The sequence below is a fragment of the Tamandua tetradactyla genome, chromosome 10 (genome assembly GCF_023851605.1).
Source record: "Tamandua tetradactyla isolate mTamTet1 chromosome 10, mTamTet1.pri, whole genome shotgun sequence".
Taxonomy (NCBI): domain Eukaryota; kingdom Metazoa; phylum Chordata; class Mammalia; order Pilosa; family Myrmecophagidae; genus Tamandua; species Tamandua tetradactyla.
Window position 1 is genome coordinate 29879387 of NC_135336.1, and position 21479 is coordinate 29900865.

General features: G+C 36.8%; 1 protein-coding gene across 4 annotated transcripts in view; it reads left to right on the forward strand.

Annotated features, from left to right (window-relative positions):
* The first annotated feature begins 10017 nt into the window (after window positions 1-10017).
* The window catches only part of LSAMP (limbic system associated membrane protein), a 667551-nt gene continuing 656089 nt past the window's right edge, over window positions 10018-21479 (forward strand). For all 4 annotated transcript variants that reach the window (XM_077118264.1, XM_077118266.1, XM_077118265.1 and 1 more), the window contains exon 1: window positions 10018-10647. In XM_077118264.1, the coding sequence (XP_076974379.1) occupies window positions 10493-10647 (155 nt within the window). In that variant the 5' untranslated portion in view covers window positions 10018-10492. The remainder of the gene's footprint in view (window positions 10648-21479) is intronic.

The window sequence follows — 21479 nt, forward strand, 5'->3', positions numbered from 1 at the left end:
ATAGTCCCCACAGATCTTTCAGATTATTCACTTGCATAGTAGGTGATCAATAATTTAATTCTTGTTGTTTGATTCTTGTTATTTAATTAAGTCACCAGGAATTATTGTTAAATATCATGAATCAAGAATAACAAACCCAAATTGGTAAGAGTCGAAGAAGTTGCAAAGTGTGGCTTGAATTGTCACTAAGTATTGTTCCTTAGTACCAAGGTGATCAGTTTTACCCCAGGAAAGAAATCATTTACTCCAGTTACTATATGCATTAAAACAGGTACCCCAGTATTAGATTGTCTCATATAGACAATGAATTAGAATGTTCTAGATCAAGAAATAAATGATCATATTATATTTCCCTTTGTTTTCATATATCTTTCTTTTACTGCCTGTTAGCTCACACTTCCTCTTGTTCACTTAGTGCTGACACAATCCAAGTTTTTGCATCTGCTTATCCTTTGCTTTACTCTCCTACCCCCCAAAATTATCTAGTCTTTATATCTAAGCTAGATATTTCCTTGATCAAAGCTCTACCTATAACCCAATTCACTTGAAATAGAGTATATTCCTCATATCTGCTCATTCACATTTCTTTAAAACATCACAAAAAGCTTCTGAAAGTCATTTACTAACATGATTCTCTCCTAAGATCAATACTCTGTCATGCTTTCTTCCTAAAGAAAAAAGATAACACAGTAGAAGAAAGAAGACTCTAATTTTGCTACTGGAAAAAAAAAAAAACTGCATGAAAAATTTAACTGATAGTGTTGTTAGACAAAGGTATCAGGAATATGTACCAAGTATATTGGGAATTATCTATATTTGTAAATTGTTTATGTTGTCTATATGCATTCATAGTTGTGTGTGCACATTTGTGTATGTGCGTATACATATAATGCACAATTTCACTATTCTTAATTTCTTTCTCTATTCCTGACCAATAAATACTGAATACTCGCATTACTTCATTACAAAAAAAAAAAAACTTTTTAATAAACATAATGTGTTGAATTGATAGTTTAAGTTCTCTTCTGTATGAGTGGATATTATGACAGAATGTGTTAAAATCATTCACTTCTCTTTTTTCTTTTAATTTCCGCTTTCTCAAGGTAGTTTCATTGTTGTTTACCCAAAGGTCTATCCTCCTGTCAAGGAAGAAATAAATTACTAAAAGATTCCCCTATTCAAAATCTGTTCTTTGCATATTTCACCCATTAGAGATTTATTGGGTTTAGCAAACTCCCCTTGTATAATATTCATATCCTTCAGAAATAAGAGTTTATCAGTCACTCACACACAAATATCAATCTTTCAAATCAGTTTTTCTTTTCTACCAAAAGAGAATGTGAATATGTATTACAAACAGGCTCTCTTTGGAGAGTAGGCTATTGGGGTGGACAGCCAGACGTTTATAGTAGAATGTCAGCAGAGAGCATATGGAAAAGAAGAAGAGTGTGCACCCAGAAGTTGGAGGGTGGCGAGTCCCACTCAAACTCATGCTGGCACAATCTGTAATACCCTAGCACATCTGAACATCATCTCATGCCTTGCCTATAGTTATAGGGACTTAGGCTGAACAGACTACTTATCTATTCAGACTTATGGTTGGAGATGGGTCTTGCCTTATTATCTATTTGTCCAACTGATATGCATTTCTTTTGTTTTTATTTTTCCTTTTGTTTCTTACTTGCTTGTCGGTTTAACATAGCTATGAATTGTTCTGATGCAATGTTGATCCAGCCTGAGAGAAATAGACATTTCAAATACAACCCATCCTGCCTGTATAAAATGCTTCAGCTATGCTGTAAAAGATGACATCCTGACATTATCCATCAGGTAGCATGGTGCAATAGAAAGAACACTAGTTTGAGAGTCAGGATCTCTGAATATTAATCTCAATCTTCCTAAATAACTGTGTAAAATTTAAGTTTCTGTGACTCAGCTGTAAAATAGGTTGGTAGAGCAAGAAGATTTTCTGGGTCTTTTCTAGGTTTATCATTATATAATTCTTCTAATTACATATATGTTCCCTGATTTCCCTCTAATTTCACATGCCAGTTTAATGGCTTGGAGTCTCAAAGTCGTTTTCTCTTTCTTTTTTATTGTCAAGTGGAATAATAATGTGAGTGCTGTTTACTCACAGGATTGCAGTAAAGATAAAATATGAATTTGGTGTGATTATTCATTGTGAACTGCCAAGTCTCATACCTGTCTATAGCAAATGATTATTGGATATTTCTATTACTACTATTATTCTGGCAAAAAGACCCATAGTATCTCAAAGTGCAACCAGCAGAGGGAGACAAGTTCAGATTGTATTTCTTCTTGAAGCAGAATCAGTTAATTGCTCTGTGGATTTTTTTTTTTTTAATAAGATTCATACCACTGGCAAAAATGTCACTTGCTCACATGCTATACATACATATTGCACCTACAAAAACAAATGAAAGAAAGAGAAAGATAAAGCCCAAGGACAAAATTTGATTCCTGGGCTTAGTTTATTACAGAACTCAGAGACAGTCCTGTTATGAAGAATGTCAAACCCCTGTGAGAACTTCCCCAGTGTGTGGATCTGGAGGTGCAGGCTACTTGAGTACCAGTTTAGAAACCAATTTGGAATTCTAAAAGTAGAGTTTCCTAATTCCTTCTGAATCTGGCTCCTTTTCTTCAACTTTCTTATTTTATCAACCTGCACTTCAAGCAAAAAAAAATAGAAGACTCTTTTGCCCTTCCTGTTTCTTCAACCGCCACATTCAATTAATGGACAAGTCCCATCAGTTATTTTGTGAAATTCTTCTAAAAGTCTTCACCTTCTTTCTCTTTCCACTGCCATTCCCCTGTGCTTTTATCATCTTTTGCCTGTGCCATTTCAGAAAGTTTGTAACTGGTCTTCCCTGACTTTGACTTGTCCTGATCCATCATCCACTCCAATGCCAGTTATCTTCTTAAAACACAGGTCTGATTATGTCACTGGTTTGCTCAAAGCTTTTAACGGCTCCTATTCAATTCAGAATAAAGGCCAAGCTCATTCACATGCCTGTCAAGCCCCTCACTGACCCCAAGTTAGTAAAACAGAGTCATTTTCCATTTTAACTTCTTCTCATCTCTTTCCCACACCCTTCCCTAAAACTTGCCTTCCTCACTGATGTAAGTTTACTCAGGGAAAGGCCTCATTCCTCATCGCTGTATATGATCTGTAATATATAGATTATAATTCTATATATTTCTCATCATTTCCTGTGCTAATCACTTCATTTATCAACAACTTTATTAGCCTTGCAACTTGTTTCATTACTTTGTCTTTGTATTACCTTTTAATTCCTGGTTGCCACTTCCCTCCATAATCTAACCATGAGATTAAATGCAACTCTTCATTTAGGCAATTAGAGTCTTTCTTTAGGCAAATTCTCTATCCTATCTCTCTTTTACCTCTCCCTCTGCTAGTAGGCTAGTCTCCCTGCAGTTCTGTTCCTTCTTTCAGACCTGTTTTCACAGTCCCATCTTTGCATAAGGGCCCTACCTTCCTTCCTCCTGTCTTTTCTTACACATCTTTGCTCTTTGATTCTGCTGCCATGCAATTTAAGCTCTGCTTACTCATGGCCCATTTTAGTCTGTTCCATGTGTGTTCACCCTACTTCTTTACCTTGCTTGTGAGTCCCTGGGTACCCTGGGGTAAGGGCTCTGGCTTTTATTGTTCTGTATCATCCAAGAAAAGGAATAGGCATAAATGTTGATTAATTTTGATACTTCTCTATAATGGAAAGCAGGTTTGAAAGACCTACCTTTCAATTGTACAAAGATGATGTTCAGTCTCTCTCTAGGAGGAATTTAAGGGACATCCCCCTCATTAGACTGCATGAGGCTGAGTGTAGGTTTTGTACATCAGTGTTTCTGCAGAGTATGGCACAGTACCTGTCACATGGTAGTTCTCAAAAATATTATTTTAATGGATCACCTTATATATGATAACATGATTCATGAAGCAGGTTGTGTGTGTCCTCTTCCTCTCCAGGAGGTAATGTGCCTACATTCATTACGAAAAACAGAGAGCTCTGTGAGTGTGGATTACAGGCCAGATAGTCAAGGAAGACACTTTTAAACAGGCAGATTTCTGGGGTCCTATAAATAATATAATGACCTAACACTAGACTTGCCTTGTAGTTCAAAATTGTCAGTAAACTCTTCAGAAAACGTATTAGCGTTATTTACATGACTTATAGCCTCAAGATATTTAATTAGGCATTCTATTTAGATTTAACAAGATCATTATTGCTTGCTAAATAAATATAGATATGTAAGAATATATTTAGTTCAGTTTAGCAGTTAAATACCACATGTTCATCTTGTTACACATCTTTAACATAACACTTTCTTATACTAGCATTTAATTAACATATAATAATTGCATTTCGGGTAAACAAAGTTTAAACTTGAACCAATGCAGCAAATGGGGCACAGTTAGTTCTGACTAGCTGGTATAAATGATAGTCTCCTTGGCATTCTGTCAGTTCTTGTTTGATCAACAATAACTTCTTATAAAAGAATTCCAGAATAGAGCTACTGCAGTGGGGGAGCTGCTGATATCTTACAAGTGTTAATTACTGGTGATAGAACACAGTCTATTAGGAAGGGTCTTACCATCATGAGTAATTCCAGTCAACTCAGATCTTCTCTCCATTTCCTTTGCTACCCCCTTGTCCAAGCCAGTTGCCATTGGATAACTAAGCTTTCCTCCTGCTTGTCTCCATGCTCCCACTGATGTCCTTCTAAAATCCAGTCTTCACATGCTAATCAGAGAAAACTTTTAAAAATGTAAATCAGATCATGCTAGGCTTGCTGAAAACTTTTTATTAACATTTTAAATCAGTAGAATAAAATCTAAATTCCTTACTTTGGAAGCTCTTCATTATGAACCCTTCTCATATGACCTCATCTCTGGTGTCATCCATTTTTTCCAGCTATCCTTTCCCCAGCATACACACCAGCTATATTCTAGGTTTATTACCTTTTTCATTCCTAGTGCATGACATACCCATTCCTGCCTCAGGGCCTTTGTATCTGCTATGCCTTTTACCTGGAAAGGTCTTGCAATTATTTATTTGCAAGACCACCTCATTAGATTTCAGGATTTGGTTTAAGTGTCACCTCTTCAAAGAGGTTTTGTCTGACTCGTCTCTTTCTGTATCCCTTACCACAACTCCAGACCACTAACTCCCTATCACACATATTTTTCCCCATGGCATTTACTCTCTGAAATAATATTATCATGTCTTTGCTTGTTGAGTATCTATTTCTTCATCTAGAATGTCATTTCCATGAGATCAGAGTCTTGGCCTGTCTTGAGTCACTTCAATATCAATAAAAGTGTGTTGAGTGAGTGACTGAATGCATAAATCATAAGCCTGCTGGGCATATCAGAGTATGGAATTCTGTGTTGGCTTCCACTCTTCCTCACTTCTCTGTAGGCTTTTCTTTCTTATTACTAAGATCCCAAGTCATGACAACAACCATCAAGAAAGGATGAAATTGCCTGATTACCTGCTTAAACTAACACCTTGCTTTTTGATGTTGCTACCACCATCCTTCCAGTTATTGAAATGTCCTTCCCATAAGTTAGGGGCAGATCAAAAAGAGCAGCAGCATTGCAAATGCAGCATTACTTGTCTATTGCCAACTCCATGTAAATAGTGACAGGATGTACAACCTGGAAAAGGGGAGAATCTAAGACTAGTAAATACATGTCTGCTAAGTAATAAGAAGGCATACAATAGTAAGTTTGCTGGTGAGCAAATGTATCCATGAGTGTAAATACGTATATATTTATGGTAATCAGGAGTAGAAGCAAGGAGTGAAGACCCAAGTAGCAGCCAGGATCTCAAAGACCTTTCACAAATTGGGACAGGTCTAAGCATTGATGCTTACCAAAATAAAATGAGTGAGCAAAGGATACTTAATTAGAAGCAGAAGGCCAATGTGATAACAATGAACCACAAAGGCATGCAATAAAAGTGAACCATGAAAGAGTAGTTTTAATTATGCAAGGTACAGATTGAGTGTTTTCCATCTCTGAGTGTTCTATAGCAAGGATTTGAACAATATTTAACTGACTTGTCACTGACTGATTTTGTTAAGCAGTGAGTCACATGTGAATGAAGCTGCTGTATTCAAAAGGAGCGAGTTTCTAAAGGAAACTCACACATGATGGTGCCATGCTCATGAGCATAATCTGGGATACTTGAATATTGCTAAATTATGATGAAATCATTGAGGATGTCATAGTAGGAATCCTAAAGAGAAATATTAACAATTCTTCATTTTTAGTTCATATGGAAATGGTAATTCTACTTATGAAAGTAAAATACAGACATGACATTATTATGATTAAGACTTTACAACTGTAGAAATGTAGAGTGGTATATTAATAGTATTATAGACATGTTTAGAATAGAATGCAAGCAGTTAGCTGAATTAGTTTTACATTCCAGGCTGCATCTGGATTTCATGTGAGCTTATTACCTTACCCAGCTATAGACAATAAGCCTTTCATACTTCTTAGGGTTCTCAGACATTAGCTAGTTTTTGTTTTTCCTGCAGCATTTGTCCCTAGCGAATGCCAGAATCGTCTAAAGCTCCTTTTAGAAAGGCAGTATGTTGTTTAAAATTAGTAACTAAGATCATCATAGTTAGGTGATGATGGCTGCTTCACATGGCTAACAGCCATACTTGCCTCACAAATAACCCAAAAGTATGTTCACGTTTGCCAGCCCTCTTGGAAAAATTCATTCAGTGGTTTACAGAAAAATAGTCCATATACATTTCTTAGGAAATGAAGCAGAGGAGTTAATGTTGGGATAGATTTAGGTGTGTGACCATCAGAGATGAGATGTTATCTGATATATATTGACTATTGAATTTATCAGAAAGGGAGAGATCCTAGGAGCTAAAAACAAACAAAAAAAAACCAAACAGGAGTATGCGCGAGTGCAAAGAACAATGGACTATCAAGGGGAAAGACTCTGAAATAACATAATGTCAAAATTGAAGTAGATAGTACACCCACAAAGAGATTTAGTAATTTTTAAATGGTGAAATAAGACATGCCTGGCCTTGGGCATTCAATCATTCCTTCATTCTTACATTCATCAATTACAGAGTGCCTCCTCTGGGTCAAGGACTGGGTTGGAGAGTTATACTTGAAGTGCTATCTGGATGTAAGTGCTAAATATTGAATAATTAACTTATATAATAAACTTCATGATTTGAAATTATTCAGAAATCCAGTGTGAATTATTGAACAGTTAGAGAATTTTGTAAGATAAGCTTTCTTTTTATCGTGTTTTCCTTTCAGTGCACACAGTAAGTCAATTTAACTGAACAAAAGCGTTCAAGAAACAGACTTTATTTAATGAAGATAGAAAAATAATAACAATTATATGACATTTTTCTACTCAGATATCTACTCATGATTTTAGCCTCATAGGTAAATTAGGTATTTCCATTACAATCCCAATAGCAATCCTGATTAACTTAACATATCCTTTTCTCAGAGTGATTGCAGAGACAAACTCCAGATCTAATGGATTTGCTACAGAATCCACATTTCTACCATCTTAGTTTGAATTATTTTATCGCTCAGTATGTTGTTAAACTTTATGCTTCTTCCTAGCAACACCAGAGAATTCCTAACCAGTAACTTGAGATTACTGTTTTGGGCATTATTTAAGAGCCATAATTATGCATCTTCTGCAAATAATATGCTACCACTCTGCCATACTTCCTTCTTGCCTTTACCTCTACCTTTCTTCAAACAAACTCTATCTCACTGATACAAGAGGCTACTCATATCCAGATATGTCTGATCCTTCCCCCCAGAGTATTTGGGAAGCCTTTGGGGTAGGAAGTTGCCACACCATTTACCTAGCACTATCAATGGAAATGGATTTTTCTAGGACCCCTATTCACTTGTGTCTTCCTTTTCTTCCCCCCAACATTGGAGAAATACCACTCAAACAAAGAAGATGCTGTGGCATAACCCTTAATCTAATTCAGCGCTTCATAGCTGAAAACTCAGAAAAAGCCCAGCAGTGTTGGTCAAGACTGCAATATTGGCCAAGAGATATGTAATTATTACATCTCCATTGTGCTCTTGAAGTTCACTTTCCCATTGATTTTGAGAATCAAAGACTTAAAGCTCTGTAGTTCAATTAACCACCTGACAACTCTATTTTTTATGGCAAAATGTGTTTCAATTTTTAAACAGTTAAGTTAGAAATAAGTGGTGGAACATCATCAGCTTGCTGAGTGAGGACTTCTTATAAGTGTCAACGTAGTGCACCTTGGTTTATGTAAGAATAATGCGTATTTCAAACAAAATTGATTGAACTACCCCAATCTTGAACTTGCAACAATTCAGATTCCAATTCTTCAAACCCTTTTCTTAAAAACCGAATGTCTTCTTTCCTTCTCTCACATAATCTATATGGGTTAACCTACCTTTTAAATGGATAAAATGTAGCAGAGAAATTCTTTGAATGTTCTAGGGGACAAGACAGTTGCCAACACAGAAAGTGCAGTCTAAGGATTTGTACTCTGGGAGGTTTGCTAAGGGTTCTTAACCATATTCCATTTTATTTATTTATTTATTTTTGATTTATTTATTTTATTTTAGTTTTTTTTTTTTCGACCACCCTTGGCTCTTTGTGTAAGTAGGAGGGATGGGGATACTGTGTGTGTGAGTATTTATTTGAATGTGCATGGGATAATTTGGAATAGATTCTCTCTATAACATTTTATACCATTTGAAGTGGGTGCCATATGAATCCTTCACTTATTCAAAATAAAATGTGAAAAGCAGGAGAAAAAAGAAGTCCTTAGCCAGTCTAAGCCCATCCATCTTCCACCCAGAATCAGTATTGAGTGAGGGATTGAGGGAGATGCCTTGCAGTTTGGGGATCTCACTTGAAGGGTTAGCAGTGCAAGACGCTCATCACCCTCATCACTTGCTGGGTTCATAGACTAGGAGAGAGGAGTGATAGCTACCCTGTCTGCCTTACCCTGTCTGCCTTTAGCTGAAGTGCTGTGTGTAGCACTCCTCCTTGCATCTGAACATTTTGAGAAGCAAATATCAGTAGAACTTGGGTAGCAACAAGAATATGCTCTTTAAACAATAATCCTTAATATCATTACTCATGTGGGGGACTGAGTGAGGGTTTCCTGGAGAGTGAGGTTGATTTAGGGATCAGGGATCAGCTGCTGAGGCTGGCACTTGGAAAAGACAAACCAAGCATTCACACTCCAGACCACTCAATACCAGCATTGTCTCCAATCCATCCTTCATAAGGGGTTCCAGGAGGGGGAGGGGATAAAGGAAGGAAAGAGCATAAACCTTTTTAATTCTGAAAAAGTTCAGGAGTGAGGAAGGAATGAACAAAATGTGAGTGTGAAAAGCCAGTTGCCAGGAATGTTTAGCTTTGAAATCAAATTTGGCTTTTCATCTTAGGCTCCACTGCCAAGTTTCTTCCCTGTTTCACACTCCTCAGCCCATCTTTCAAAAGCCCCCTCCCATTATGCTCTCTTATCCTTCTCTGTTTCCCTGTCTCCATTTGTCAAGGTTTGCATTCTCTCTTCTCCTTCCTCTCATCTCATTTTCCTTCATTTCTCACTGTTCCCTTTTCTTTTCTCCCAGACTCTTTCTTCTGTTCTTCTATAGCAAGAGTCCCTCTCCTCCCCTCTCTCTCTAACAGTACCTCTAAGCTCCCTTCCCTCTTCTTACGGAAATCAGCCAGGCCTCAGATGGAGCTGTTGTCCTGACAACCTAAAGGCAAATCAGACTTTCATTGAGGCTGGCTGCGGCTGAAGGGGGCAGTTGTGCAAATCAAGGGGCCACGAGGAGGGGCGGGGAAGGGGATGACGCGAAGGGGCTGTGAAAAACAGCAAGGGGTGGGGAGGGGGGAGAGGGAGGTGCTGAGCAGGGAGAGGGAGGGACTGTGGAGAGAACGGGAAAGGGAGGAGGGGGAGAGAGACTCTGGGCTGCTACAGCTGCCTGTGTGGCTGTTTCTTTACACTCCCTGGCAGACTCAGTACCGGCTCCCTCGCCGGTCCGGGAAAGTGGGTTACAGAGGGAAGGAGCTCACGGGCAGAGAAGGATCCAGCCACAGATAGACCAGAGAAGAACCTCTTGCCTTTTGCAGCCTTTTCATCATCTTTCCTCGAGGGTTTTATATTTGTACTCTCTGCTATTAGATGTTGTCCCTTTGACTTTCTTGTCCTCTGCTAGGGTTCTATGAGGGTTTTGTGCAGCCTTAGGGGGTAAAGAGGCTGAGCAAGGGACAGAGAGAGGCAAGTGGCAAGGATCACAAACTGGAAAAAACCCGGTCTGCCTTGGCGGTTGATGAAAGCCCTGGGTTTGTGAAGCCCTCGGCGGCGAGCAGCGCACACACACACACACACCCCTCCAGAGTCCGCCCGCGGACCCGACTCGCAACTCGGCGTGGCCACCATGGTCGGGAGAGTTCAGCCTGATCGGAAACAGTTGCCGCTGGTCCTACTGAGATTGCTCTGCCTTCTTCCCACAGGACTGCCTGTTCGCAGCGTGGATTTTAATCGAGGCACGGACAACATCACCGTGAGGCAGGGGGATACGGCCATCCTCAGGTAGGGCTTTTGGGCAACTTTTTTTTTTTTTTCCTACGCGCTAGGGTATGTTTGTGTGTATGTGTGTGTGCGCGCGCGTCTATGTGCCTGGTCTTGAACTGCAGTTCTCGAGATGCTGCGGGTGTGTGTGTGTGTGAGTGTGTGTTTCTACTGACTGCTGGACGGATCAGCCTACAAAATTCAGGGGAATTCTGTTCCCTGTCAAGGACCATTTGGTTGGTTACGTGTTTCTTGATTTTTAGGACCTTGTTTCACACATACCAAGGAAGGCTAACTTCACCTATGGTATTAGTGCGATTTGGGCAGTATTCTTGGTTTTATAACTGCTGATACCTTGTACTTCGGAGTTTTGTTGGGGTTCCTTAATTAGGAAAGAAGAGTTGTCCAATTATGGCTCTCAGAGAGTGGTTTTCTGAATTGCATCTTCTGTGCTCCTGTCCCGGTGCCAGAGTGTGTGTGTGTGTGTGTGTGTGTGTGTGTGTGTGTGTGTGTGTGTGTGTGCAGCAAGGCTCTGGCTCTCCCCTAGCAGTGGTTCAGCTAGAAGACTTTCTATAAGAATCTTCAAATTGGCATCTAGGGCAATAAATCAATTTAAAACTTTGGTTGGTTATTGAGTCTTTTCTGAAATGTGGATAGAAATCATCAGAAAACTAAAGAAAAGGGGGAAAAAAGGAATTGCTGGTACTTAAGAATAGGAGTGTTAAGCACAGAAGATGGGAAATTAACCTGGTGTAACATGAATATTTCAAAATGATTGTTGACCTTTTTATATCTGCACAGACCTTATATCTTTGCAGCTCTGCCAAACTTTTACAATATGGTTTTGAAAATTGGAAAGGAAGAGTCCCAAGTCCTTGGGAGTTTGACCCCTGTAAGGGACAGTAAGCTAGAGAGACTCTAGTGGAACCTAATCATAATTGTATTTCCAAAAATCTCCAAGCTTCCTTTCCTGTGTTTCTCTTTTCCCTTCCCCCTCTATACCTACTGCACATGCACCTTGTCCTTTTTTCTAGCTTTCCTTGAATTTCTGTCAAATACTGAAAAAGACAGAGAGAGAGAGAGAGAGAGAGAGAGAGAGAGAGAGAGAGAGAGAGAGAGAGAGAGAGAGAGAGAGAGAGGAGAAAAAAAGAATAATCTCCTTGGAGATTTTTTAAAATCTCATTTCATTCAAGTAAATTGGGGCAGTGTCAGTCTGTCTATCTAGCTAATATTGCTTGTTGTGGTAATAAAGAGCAGTAATGCGATAGAAAATAAACCTCTAATCTGTGTGTGAGGAGCTGATAGTGCATAAACCCTGGGGCATCAGGGAGCAGTTCTGTAGCAGAGCTGCCGACAGCAGCAAAGTTTTCTTTCCTTTTCTCAGAAATAAATTTGGTTGGCTGTCACAGAGTGTCCTGCTTTGGGACCTCTAGCCTTGTTAGAAAGGAGAGTGGTGTGTGTGTGTGTGTATTGCTCCAGATTGTAAAAACTAAGAAAATCCTAATGTGTAAGTACTCTTTTCTTCATTTCCTGAGTATTGGGTGATTTTGAATCCCAAAGATCCTACTATTGAAAGCAGATTTTTCCTTCCAGCTCCCCAGCCTTGTAAACCTGCATGTGTGATTTATCCACATGGAGTAATAAGATTTATAGAGTAATTTATCTGTTTGCAAAGGGATTTGGACATGATGCAGAAAATGTTTTTTTGCAAACACACAAGGATGCCATCTCAACTGCTAACATTCACACATCCTAAAATCATTAACCCTTTACTTGTGAAGCGCTCTGTGTGTATAGATAGATGTATGCTATCCCTACAAAAATTTTTTTAATGATTGCAAAATCAAATATAGGAAAAATAAATACCCTGGATTTAATAGGTTTTGATTTAGAATGCCTATTAACTTTGCAAGTTCTTTCTAAGTTAAGGTCAACTCTATCTTAAACTAAAATTATCATAGATAAGCATCTAAATATTAGTTCAGGAGAAAAGGATGTATTCTTATATTTGCATATAGTATATGTATAGAAGTCCATGTCTATGAAATGCAGTCTCGCTACATAAATATCTGTATCTGTATCTACATCTATGTCTCTATCTATGTATTTTTGTGTGTCTATGGCTCATAAGAAATGGACTTTTTAAACATTACACTTTAGTGGACATTACAGTATGGATATATGGATAGTGAGAAAACAGAATAAATATAGAGCTAGCTATTCCCTGGGAAAGTGGAGATAGAACATGCAAATAAGTCACCTGTGAGAATCCAGTACTCTGCAAATTGCTTCCCAGACTTCACCTAATGTGCCCTCTTTTTTGTTTCCTTTGCCTTGTACAAGGCTTTATTTCTGAGTTGGTGGAGCTCTATCAGAAGTAACTATGGAGAGAGTTCCCTATTTTTTTCTTAGCTGACCTTCTCAGTTTCTTTAAATGAATCCAGTAAGCTTTGTAGGTCAGTTTCCTGGTGAAGAATGGTGCTCTTGCTTTCTATTTTCAAGTCTAGCCTGGGAAAGGCTTGCTTCCACTTTATTTGTAACATTTTACTGGGAGTATGAGCTTTCAGGGGAGGAGAGGAAGGAGAACTTGATTCATTGGGAGCCACAGTAGATGCTTGGCACTAAGAAAGTGAAATGGCAAGGGAGAAAAAATCCTCCCTCAGTGAGTCTGTGGCCCTGAATAATCTGAAATTGGGCAGCAGAAGACAAGGAAGGTTTGTAATTCTGGTCGGTCCAGTGACAAGAGTTTGGCTGACTGTCCCCAAAACATTTACCTTCACTGCCTTACTTCCATTAGACCAGTGTGTATTGATGTTCTGTTGTATATAATCATGATCTTTAGCGTAAAGGTGCATCTTGATGTGATAGTGTAGATGAGTTTTGGAGTCTGGCTCTGCAATCCATATCTCTCTGAGAAAAAGAAAAATAAAGTCTATAGGATGATAATGATAAATACTTTTATGCGTATATACTTAACTCAGTTGTATCTCAGAGAAGATTCAAGATCTTCATGAGAAATTTTGTGAAGAGCTAAAAAGAACCCAGAGCATCAGCTTTCATCCCAAGGACAAAGAATCAAAGTGTGAGCCACAGACCACTAGCAACAGCTGCACTTGGGGCTCCTTCTTAGCCCTGCTGAATGGGAATCTGCATTTTAACAAGATCCCCAGGTGTATGCACACTAAGGTGTGAGGCACAGTAGCTCATGGGACATGTGGCAAAGCCTCAGGTATTTTTCTGAACAGAGTCCACCCGCCTCGTCACTGCCACCCACAATCCTAGGAAGAGTTCATTAATTACTTACTGAGTTTCTAGCCCTGCTCCTTCCAACCGTCTACCATCACACACAGGCATACACAGTGCTTCACTTCCTAGTTATCCTTGGCAGGTTTAGACTTTGCAGCTTTCTTGATGAGTCAAGGTGGAAACAGGTAGTGTTCCAACTCAATCTTTAAAATGTCATCTTTTTTCACACTCCTACTGACCTTATTTATTTTCAATGTCAGTGGCATATGTATAAGAAGATGATTATAAAATAGTTGCAGCATTATAATTTCATGATTCTGTTCATCAGGTAGTTTTGAAAAAATTACATGTATATGCATATCTGGATATATGGCGTAAGTGTATATATGATAAAATGTGGGGCTCTATATTTTTATTTTAATTATCCTTAATTCAGATAATTTATTTACATTTAATTAACTAATTTCACAATTCTGGCCCTATTTGACATTTGCAGGATATTATATTTCATATAATGATGGCATTTTTCCTATCTTAATGTAAATGGACCTAGTAAGTGTTAAGTATAAGAAAGCTAAGAATCTTCAGAAATGTAGGTTTGAATAGATAAATTTTTAGGTTTTCAAAATGCCAAATCTTTATATTTCTGATTATTTCTATACTAAGGGGAAAAAGAAGAAAAAACGTAGACCAGAGATGTGACAATAAAATATAAAGATTTTATGTAAATTTCAAGGGGAAAAAAGTGATTTCCCTTCTATAGGACATATGGAATGCCTGCATTCAATAAGGAAGTGCCAGAATGGGACAACACTCAGACTCCTAACATAATATGTGATTTCCTGCTCCTTATAATTCATTATTTGAAAACAAACTTTGTGAGCATAGTTCTACAGGGTGAGTGTGTGACAATTATGAAGCTTTCTCTTTCTGTAGATAAACCACAACAGGTACTAAAAATGTGTGGGTTATTACAGATACTTTCCTTAAGGATCATAAATGTTAATGGAGGGTTTATGAGATTTGATGTTCTTCCATCTTCAAATAATCATGCTAGCTTATTGTTCATTGTCCATAAAATAATTTAACAAATATGTTTTGTAAATAACAGTATAGCTATATATATTATATATTGTCTAGGAATTTAGCATATTATATACTTTTGTTAAAGAATATCCAAGCACATGTGAACTGTATCATTTGTTATTTATCCTGAGTAACACAGCAGTCAAGTCTCATGAGACAAATGCAAATTGTGATATTATGTTTTCCTATAAGTTTGATACACATAAGTATGTATGTAGACATATACACAACAAATAAAAAAGCAAATGTTCTTTTATGTCATTTGATTTCAAATAAATGATTTGTAGAAGTTGTGGAGAGAACAATCAAAAGTGACCGGCTCATCCACTAAGTCAGTTGCTGAGGGTGAAACATTTGTGTTTCTCATTGCTAAATCCATATAATAGCAAACTCAGGCAAAAAATGATTAGTGTGTTTTGCTGCAGTCTTTGAAAGTTTCAAGTACAAGTGGCTGTGACTCACCTGATAGGAGGTTGCCTGTCTGTGCACTGGTCCCCCAACTTGACATCACCAGAGTATTAGCGTGCTCTCTTTCAGCCTATTATCAGGTCACAGCTATTTGTCCTATTCCCATCTCACTCTCCTGCTTGAAGTTTGGAAGACTCAGAAGACCTGGGCTCTAATTTTGATTCTCACATTTCATGCAATGTGACTTTGAGCAAATCCCTTAAATATTTTAAGCTTCAGTTTCATTGTTTATAAAATACTGAAACTATTTACAGGTAAAGTAGGAAAGTCTATAGGATTTCCCACAGTGCTACATAAGTGTAAGCTATTAGTGGTTTCTGAACACATGCAGCCAGTGTTTAGATTTCAGGAAACATTTTTTAGATCTGTGATTCTCAAACTCTGTATGTGTAGGAATTACCTGGAGGGCTTGTTAAAATGTAGGTTGGTTGGCCTCTAGAGTTTCTGATTCCACATGTCTGGGTGGGATCTGGGAATGTGCATTTCTAGCAAGTTCCCAGATGATGCTGATATTGCAGGTCAGGGTACTGACCTTTGAAAACCACTGACCCTTGCTACTATAAATATGGTCCACAGATGGGCAATTTCAGTAATCACCTAGTTCTTTGTCAAATATGCAGAACCTCAGACTTTCTCCCCTGATCTACTAAATCAGAATTCACAAGCTAATTCACAGGCACTTTAAAGTTGCGGAAAGACTGCTGTAGATAGTTCACAGCCATAGTTGCGCATTAGAATTATCTGGATAGCTTTTAAAAGATACTGAAGCCATTCTTAACTCAGAGATTCTTATTTAGAGTCTTATTTAATTAGTATTGGGTAGGGCCTGGGCATCTTTCTTTAATTTTATTTGTTTTGATTCTGATATGTGCAAAGAGTTGAGAACCACTGCTTTAATAGATGAAGAATCTTTCTTACAAATCATTTTGGAGGGCAGTACTTTAATATATATGAGGTAAAAGGATTGGAACCATGTTGTTTCATTTGGGAAATATGTCAGAAGATGCACAAATTCAACTGGAAGAGAGGAAAGAAGTCATCACAGATCCATTGCTTCACCACATGATTTTATCACTATGCTGCCAAGGAAAATAGAGTGGCTTTATTTTAATATGGTTCCATTTTACATAATATTTTAGATTTTTCTAAACTCATTGACTGTTGTTCTCTCTCAATTAGATTCAGCAAGACACAAAACTATTCTAGATTTTTCTTTCTTCCTTCCTTCCTTCTTACCTTCCTTCCTTCCTTCCTTTCTTCCTTCCTCTCTCTCTCTTTCTTTTTTCCTTCCTCCCTTCTTCTTTCTCTTTCTCTCATTCTTTCTTTATAATGCTCTCTCTAAGGGAAGAAGACATATTTAGGCAAGAAAAATATCTGCGGTGTAAAATTATTCAAACAGGTTTAATTCTGTATAATTTCGTTGCTGTATATGTTAATGTATTATTTACAAGACAATGGCTATATGGTTGTAGGAAAACTTCAGTTTTACATGATGATCAGTCTTTTGCTGAAATTTATGGGCAACTCTTTTGCCAAGGTAAAGACTTTCCATCAAGGATATATAAGTTTACAATGCTCAACTACTACTCAGAAGACCAAAATCTAAATATTTTCCAATATTCTAATCTATTAAATGGGGATAACTAATGACTATTGCACAAGCTATTGTTATAATCAAATGAGGTAATATGTATCAAAATGTTTTGTAAACTAGGAAATGGTATATAAATATAAATTTTTAAGATTATATTCACAGCAGTGACTAACTTTTAGGGAATCAGGCAATTTAAATAAATGAGCTTTTTATTCCTATTTCATGGTCAAAGCTGGTCATTTGTTTGTGTGTTTTTTTAATATATAAATACTTTTATTTGCACATGCATCTCGATAGCTCCTCTTTTATTTATTTTAATAAAGCAGTTGTAGGTTTATAGAAAATCATGCAGATAGTACAGAGTTCCCCTTTATACCCACAATCCACCCTACAGTTTTTCCCTTTATTAATATTCTGCATTAGTTTGGCTACTTTGTTACAATTGATGAAACAATGTTTTACAATTTTACTATTAACTGCACTTCTTAATTTACATTATGGCCATTTGTTTTAAGATGCTTATATTAGTTTATTTCAACTATTTTAAAATCACAAGATCTTAGAATATGCAGGTAGTTAAATTTCTTATCAGGAGTGCAGAACAATTAAGCACTTTTTTTTGTAGTCGCCTATCATCAAACTTAATCTCAAATTAATGAGATTCTGTTAATTTCTGTAGAATAAACTCTTAGATATTTCAAGTTGGAAAGGCCTTGGAGATTAAACAGCCAACTGTCTCATTTTAAATGAGAATGGACATATTCAGTTGGTTGTCCAAGGATTTGAGTGATCATTTGAGAACTAGAACTCATGTCTCCTCATGAAATCATTTCCTCATGAAATTTTCTTATTTCAGAACTCTTGCAGAGTACAAATGAGTTATATTTTGCTCTTCATTTTATCCCATGATGGCCTGTTTTCCGTTATACCTAGACATAGGTTAAGAAATCTTTCTCTTCCTTTCTCCAACCCTGTCTCTGTCCTCTATCTCTTTGATAATCAGCATTGTACTGCTCTGTAGAGGATCATCCAACTGGGCTGGTTAAGGAGGATTTTTTTTCAGGATATGGCCCATCTTTCACATGTTCGCTGTCTTAACCGAATGGGCTTTCTTTCCTTCATTTGCACCCTCCAGCTGGTTATACTTTCAAAGCCATTCTGGTATTTGGCAGAACCGATACTCCCCTGACCCCTACAAACCTTTTTTTTTTTTTCCCAATCCATTTTGCTCTTGCTTTTAGTATCTCTGCCCGTTATCCACTCAGTTGTCCTGAGATGAGGCACAGCCGTTATCTGTTAAGAATCTAGCACCCAGGAGAGCTCTAAGGGAAGAAGAAATAGACCTTTGCAGAGCTGCTGAGGTTTTCCCCTCTAGTGGTGGCTGTGAACTTTCAGCTTCTAAATTGGGGATTTGAGAGTTACTTAAAGCAGCAGGGTGATATGCAGTAGTATTTTCACCTCCATCAGTTCTACTTTCTTGTGAAATGAGGTGAGGTGCAGATCACTCACAGTCATTTGACTCAAAGTAATTCCGCATACTGTACAATGATGCCTACTTGGGTTTCTCGGTTCAGATCTCATTACCAGCTCCTCAAGAATTCCAAACTTCAGTGTTACAAAGTAGATTTTGTAATAATCCCAAATTCCCTTCTGTATGTCTTGCCATTATGCACAAGGGCATTGCTCATATGAGTTTGCAGGGCAAACCTATAACTCTGAGGGGAAATGCAACCCAGCTTCCCATGCAATAATGCATTGCAATTTCCCCACTGTAATTTTTTCTCAATATCCCACTGTAATTTTTTGATGATGCAGTTCTATATTTAGTTTTTTATATTTTGAAATTGCATTTCATGATAAACTTTCTAAAGTTATACTTTAGTCATGCCACTATTTGTCACACTACTCTACTAGAAACAAAAGACAAAAATGAAAGTGATACTGGGAAGGTTTTTCTTAATCGGTAGAGAGATTCTGTTTTGAGATCATGAAAATGTCTTAGTAATGGATGGTCTGATGGTAGAACAACATTGTGTATATAGCTTATTACTGCTAAATGGTTAAAATGGAAAACTGTGTGATATATATATATATATATATATATATATATATGTATATATATGCACACACAAAACACGCACACATACAATAAAATAGAAAGTTAAGCAATCCAACACTAAACTATGCATGGTAAGTATCCACATTAGAAACATTGGAAAAATTAATTGGTTCCCTAGTTTCTAATTTTTGTATTTCTTCAGTCACACCTCACACTAGCATATCTATATGAGCTATTCACTTCGTGAGGTTTGGGCCAATATAGTGGCCAGTTTATGGCTGACCTTTGTCTTAAGATAACCCATGATAGCTATCCTGTAATGCTGTTCATGATGTAATTGCACTTGCATATCTCAATGTCAGAATTTTATAGTACTGAGTCATTAATTTATAGAAGAATGTATTTTTCTTTGACTCTCTTCCTGACCTGTGTTCTTTTGTTTTTCCTTCGTGACTTTAGTATGATGAACTGACCATCACCAAGATAATGAACAGCCTAAATTCTTCAGGATGTCACTAGATAAGATAAACCTCTAGATTGGGCATCAAAGGGTTTAGGCTTTACTCCTGTAAAAATCATTAACTCTGCAAAGTTGGGAATTAACTTCCATTGTTACAACTCCAAAATGGGTCTAATTCTTACTTGCCTTTTAAACAAGGATATTGGTCTTGTAAAATGGCATTATATTTTTGCGTAAATTGAGTTCATCAGAATAGAAGCAACATGTTATAAGTGGAATGATCATATTGGCAAACTAAACAAATAATAGACTTGTATATTTACCTTGTAAATGCTACGGTATAGGAAATTTACAAAGACTTTTACATTAATACCTCAATCCTTGTATTAAGAGAAAACAAAACTCAAAATCTCATTCTTCTAAAAATAATAGTATGTGTACATACAGAATTTATTATGATGTGTATATTGTGTCACAAATATACTTAAACTATGTTATAGGGATGCATTTGAACACCATATTTTCATTCATTTAAAAATTATCTCTCCATATTTGTAATTATATATAAAAGTAAAAGCATAATTATGATTTTTCTATACATGAAATTTACACACACAAACTATGAATGTGAATATTACTCTGTGAACTTGGATCTTAGCACTTTTTTTTTTTTTTTTTTTTTTTTTTTTTTTTTGCGTAGGCAGGCACCAGGAATTGAACCCAGGTCTCCAGCATGGCAGGTGAGAACTCTCCCTGCTGAGCCACTGTGGCCCTCCCCTTAGCACATTTTAATAGAGAATTTAATTAAATTGATGTACCAATAATGAGGAAATTTTTTGCAGAAAACCACATTTTCCAGATTATCAAGGCTGTAAACAGATATATTATGGAAGAAACATCACATAATGGCTTTCTTCATTTGTTTTGATTATTGTTTTATTTTTAGTTAATCAATATGCAAAGTGCTAAAATTGTGTTTTAAGAGATGCTAAGTTCAATTTTTCTCGTTTCTATTAGATCTTGGCCATCAGATAGTTCCTAAAAAGTAAAGTAGAAGTTCATTAAGCTTTTATATTTGTTATTATAGGACAGAAATAATGATGCTTTGCCAAATAAGAAATAACTGTCATTTTAAAAATATAAATTTAATGATTTCTATTTAAAATGTTCTCAATTTTTGTCTAAATTTCTGTTTTCTTCATTCAAAGTCACAAACAAATTTAGTGGTCTATTAATGAGCATCGTTGCTGAATATGAAAGACCATCCTCTGAAAGAAAGAACAAGAATTTCAATTTGTTAATCAAATAAAATTATTTTAGTTGTGCTTTTATATTCTTTTCAGTTTTGAAAGCCCAAGGCATGTGAAGAAATGATCAGAGCAATATAAACAAGTTCTAACTGCAAGACCCAAACACATATGCGCAGAGAACTATAACAAATTGATAGCATAATTATAGAAATAAAATTGTTAACATGAAAACCTGTGGAAAACAGAAACCATTTCACAATATTGGTTACGTGCAATATTGTACTAGTTATAAATAATCAAGAAAAATTGCATTCAGTCAACCAAAAAAAAGAAAAACCTAGGTGGTAGAATGTATTTTTCAACAAATGGGAATGTTTTGAAAAGAAAGCAGTGATCATTAGGAGCCAACATGGGTTCCCTGGAAACAAACTATAACATAATAAATAGGTTTCTTTATAAAAGAAGCTAAAAACCCGAGACAGGAGAATCAGGGAAATGCCATTTACTATGAGAATCTGTATTTGGGCAAATTTCTCCTGATGGGTTTATGAACAGATTATGAGCTGGACTTTTCCTCAGGTGACCGAAAATTCATACCAAAAACATATCGATTATTTTAAGTATTTATTGATTGATAGTTGAAGAGGATTCTCTCAGTCTGTCCATGGCTATATTCAAAATGTGGACATA